Here is a 3,871-nt window from a genome sequence, read left to right as displayed (position 1 = left end):
CGCAGAGCCGGTGGCCGTGCTGGTGACAGCTGGAGTTGAACACACGTGGGGTGGCACCGGGTTCAATCCTGTCCTCCCACTGCCTGGCAGTGCCCTGGAGCGCAGCCACTTCTTGGGGTATCAGCTGCCTGTCAGCGAGAGCAATAAATACCCTCATCTGCGTTTGGTGTTTTAAGCCCTTACCCTGCATGGAGATGGTTTATACAACGCTGTTTCTCTCTGATTAAATGCTTTTGTCCTTAAAGAATGCAAAATCTTCTTCCCTTTTGTGGATAAAAAAGAATTGTGGTTTACTGGATCTTTGTGCCAGGAGGTGTGTAGGATCTGTCCCTGCATCTCTCCATTCCCGTGGTGGTTTGTCTCTTCTGCTCAGATTTTTGACCCACCGGAGGAACTAGAGAGGAAGGTGCGGGAGCTGGCAGACTTGATCAGGAGTTCCTCCAATGTGGTGTTTCACACAGGGGCTGGAATCAGCACTTCCTCAGGGATTCCCGACTTCAGGTAAGGGCGGTGGGCAGCAGGCGAGGGGTTGGGAGGATGGCAGCTCCTCCGAGTCCATCTCACGTCTTGTAAAGCTCTGGACTGTGCTTCCTGCTACTGCAGCCAGCCCTACTCCATCCCTCCTGTCTGGTCCTGGGTCCAGCTGAAAATACCCTTTCCCTCTTGCACACCCGTTTGATGTTAAGCCATACCCACGGAAACCCTACATGCCCTCTGCTTGCATCAACAACACAAATGGCTGGTGATCCACGACCTTCGTTTAGCAGTGCCTTGTTCGTCCTCCATCGATAGGGCTTGTGGTGCATTTACAACTGTCGTCTTCGAGCCTGAGCTCTCAATTCTCACGCTTTCTGTCCCCATTGCTGCAGGGGGCCCAATGGTGTCTGGACTATGGAAGAGAAGGGGCTCTCCCCAAAATTCGACACCACCTTTGAGAATGCCAGGCCCTCCAAGACTCACATGGCGCTGCTGGGGCTGCAGAGAGTCGGCATCCTGAAATTCCTGGTCAGCCAGAATGTGGACGGCCTTCACGTGCGTTCAGGATTCCCACGGTACTGCCTGTCCCGCCCTGTCTCCGGGTCCCTCACGCCTTTCCCAGCCGCTGCCATGTGGCTGTTCTTGCTGCCTGATTAGCATGGCCTTGCGTGCAAGTGTTTGATGCTGGGGCTTGGTTTCTGAGGCTGGTTTGGAAACTGTCTGATACGGGGAGTGGAAATTGGAAGGGGTACATAAACCAGCTTGAAATTAGAGAAGAGAGGTTATGGTGATAATTCAGAGGGGAATGAAACGAGGTCCGTCTCAGTTGATGCTCTCTAGAAGTACACCCAGAAACCATTCGTTCACAAGAGGAACGAACAGGTTGTGGTGTTGGGCCGTTGCATGTTACCACCCATCAGCTGAGTGGCTGTAGCTGTCGGAGCTGCTGTGAGCAGCGCGGCTGTGCTGTGTGGCTCCCTGGGGGATCGTGGCCCAGGGAGTGAGATATCAGCTTCAAGTAGGGCACATGCTCCTGGGAATTGGGCTGAGAGCTGCGCTGAGAGCACGTGGTCCTTTCCACTGCCTTTGTACCCATCCAGAGGGGTGAAGGGACAGGAGGGAGGATGAGAGCATCTGAAACTGCTCCTGCTGCCTGCAGAGACGCGTGTTGCCCTGTTTTACCAGCGTTGCTAGAGCTGCCTCAGAGCGCTGGATATTGTGGTATTTTACCGCTTGCTTAAATTGAATTTCTTGAGAGAAAATAAAGGCGGTGCTGCCCCAGTGATGAAACTATGCCTGGACCCAAGATAGCCTTAAAAAGTATTTTGTGTCTCAATAAATTTGCAAAATGCAAGGGCGGCAAGACGGAGAGAGAGTCCCGCAGTTGGAACTGCTCTGACTTACCGGCTGTGGCCTCTGATTTCGTCGCCCGCTGTGATGAGGTCAGGGATCCTGTGTAGCTGTATTCCCTCTGCGGAGAGCTGCGAATTGTGGGAGCCGAGGGTGCAAGATCTCCGCTCCCTGCGTGGGTGGGGACTGAAGTGCATTTAGAAGCGCAGTGGCTGTTTCAAAGATGTCCTTAGAGGAACCTGCCTTTCCATTAGCACTTGCGGCAACAGACTTTTTTCCCTTTCAAGAAACTTCAGCCTGTCATAAAACCCATTTCCAGCACTTAAGACCAGCAAGCGATTGTCTTCTGAGGCAAACTGCTTGGAGCTGCCTGGAAAGCAAAGGGGAGAGCAGCTGAATTCAAGGAAGAAAATCAAATTAAGGGAGTTGGGATGAGAACGAGGAGCATGAATGGGACCTTGGAAAAGATGTGTCTCAGAAATGTCTTCAGCCATCGCTAGCTGAGCAGAGAGCTGCCTCCAGGGGATATTTCCTATTATTAAAAGCCTCGAGTCCTGGTTCTTGCTCCTAGCACCACATTTGCCTTTTTAAACTAAACAATCATGGGAAAAAGAATAGGAAATAATGACCAGAACTCAGCTGTTCTCCCTGCAGCCTAGTGCCACTGGCTCCCACACTGGTTTAGCACAGCTCTTCCGCCCAAGCGAAGCATGTGCTTAAGTAAGCGCCGCTGAACTGGGGCCAAAAAGGGGGAAATCAAGTCAGTCCTGTCTCCATCCACCCTGGAGGAGGTTCCCAGTCACCGTGGGGCTCATAGGAACTCGGGGAGAGTGTGGCCTTCTTTTCCTCTAGCTTCTGCGCTTTGAGGCTCGCGCTGAGCTCGAGGGGAGTTTTAATCAAAATAAGTGGCAAAGGGCTGGAACCGTGCAAGGACAGAGAGCAACACCGAGTGCTGAGAAAAGCAAAGATCCAGGTTACTACTGGGCGCAAAGAAGATTTGAGGCTGGATCAGATCAGGAGCTACAATTGGTACTGCAGATGGAAGCATTTAAAATTAAAACTGTGATTCTGTAAAAAGCCAGGACATGCTGTCCCTTCCCTTAGTCCCAATTGTGGTGGCCATAGTGTAGTGCGTTCGTGATGGAGATGAAAGCGTGGTGCAGAAGACCTCTCACCAGGATCTGAACTTGTCCTCGGGGTCTCCCCTGCTCCCGCGAGAGGGACAGCTCTGCCCAAACTCTTGGAACGGGATTTCTCGTGTTAAATGCACAAAGCGATGTTCAGTGTGCCATAGTTTTGCCGGCTCCTGCTTGCCCTGCATGTGATGGCCACGCTCAGCACAGGGAAGTCCCCACACTCGCTGGCCGGACCAACAGTCTTCTCTGCCGGACCGATCGCCTACCTGCAGCAAGGCCAGGTCGTTTTGTGGCACCCAGTGCTCCCAGAGCCTGCCTGACACTGGTGCCATGGCAGAGGGTCCCTGCCACCCCGAGTCACCTGGCAGGTCTGATCCAGCAGAGCTGGAAATTGGGGAAGCCCTTGAGGTGCAGGGCCCCTGGTGAAGAGGGGTGGTTTGGGCAGCTTTCCCTGTTGCCCCAGGGCTCTCCACCCTTCCCCAGCTCATCTCTGCAATTTCTCCTGCAGGGACAAGTTGGCTGAGCTCCACGGGAACATGTTTGTGGAAGAGTGCGTGAAATGCGGCAAGTACGTGAGCCCAGACCGTGGGGAGGGCATCAGCGGGGTGGGGGCTTTGTTGCTGTCCCTGGGGAACAATGGAGGCCCTGCACGTGTTGCAGGGCTGTGGTCTCTAGCACCGTGTGCCTGGGGTCATGGACAGATCTGTCCGTCTGAATCCTAAACCCTGTCAAATGGTGGGAAATGAACATTCTGGGAATTCCGCATTGCCTGGGAGGCCCTTGGCAAATCCTGCTCCTCGTGGCAAGGTGGATGTGCCAGCAGGGCTGCCTGCAGCAGGCTCTGTGCTCGCCAGCTGGAGAGAGGAGAGGAGAGGAGAGAGGAGGAGGTTGCTGCAAGCTGGGATTTC

The 3,871-nt window shown here is 53.8% G+C and overlaps 1 protein-coding gene across 1 annotated transcript in view; it reads left to right on the top strand.

The window, feature by feature from the left end:
• Nucleotides 1–373: 373 nt before the first annotated feature.
• The window catches only part of SIRT6 (sirtuin 6), a gene marked incomplete at its 5' end in the record, with an annotated part of 6,480 nt that continues 2,982 nt past the window's right edge, over nucleotides 374–3,871 (top strand). The window contains 3 exons of the mRNA XM_009703601.1: nucleotides 374–501; nucleotides 870–1,052; nucleotides 3,472–3,531. Coding sequence (XP_009701903.1) covers nucleotides 374–501; nucleotides 870–1,052; nucleotides 3,472–3,531 — 371 coding nt within the window. The remainder of the gene's footprint in view (nucleotides 502–869; nucleotides 1,053–3,471; nucleotides 3,532–3,871) is intronic.

This window comes from Cariama cristata, unplaced genomic scaffold (genome assembly GCF_000690535.1).
Source record: "Cariama cristata isolate BGI_N322 unplaced genomic scaffold, ASM69053v1 scaffold28677, whole genome shotgun sequence".
Classification (NCBI taxonomy): domain Eukaryota; kingdom Metazoa; phylum Chordata; class Aves; order Cariamiformes; family Cariamidae; genus Cariama; species Cariama cristata.
Note: the sequence above shows the minus strand (reverse complement) of the source record. Positions and strands in the feature narration are given on the sequence as shown.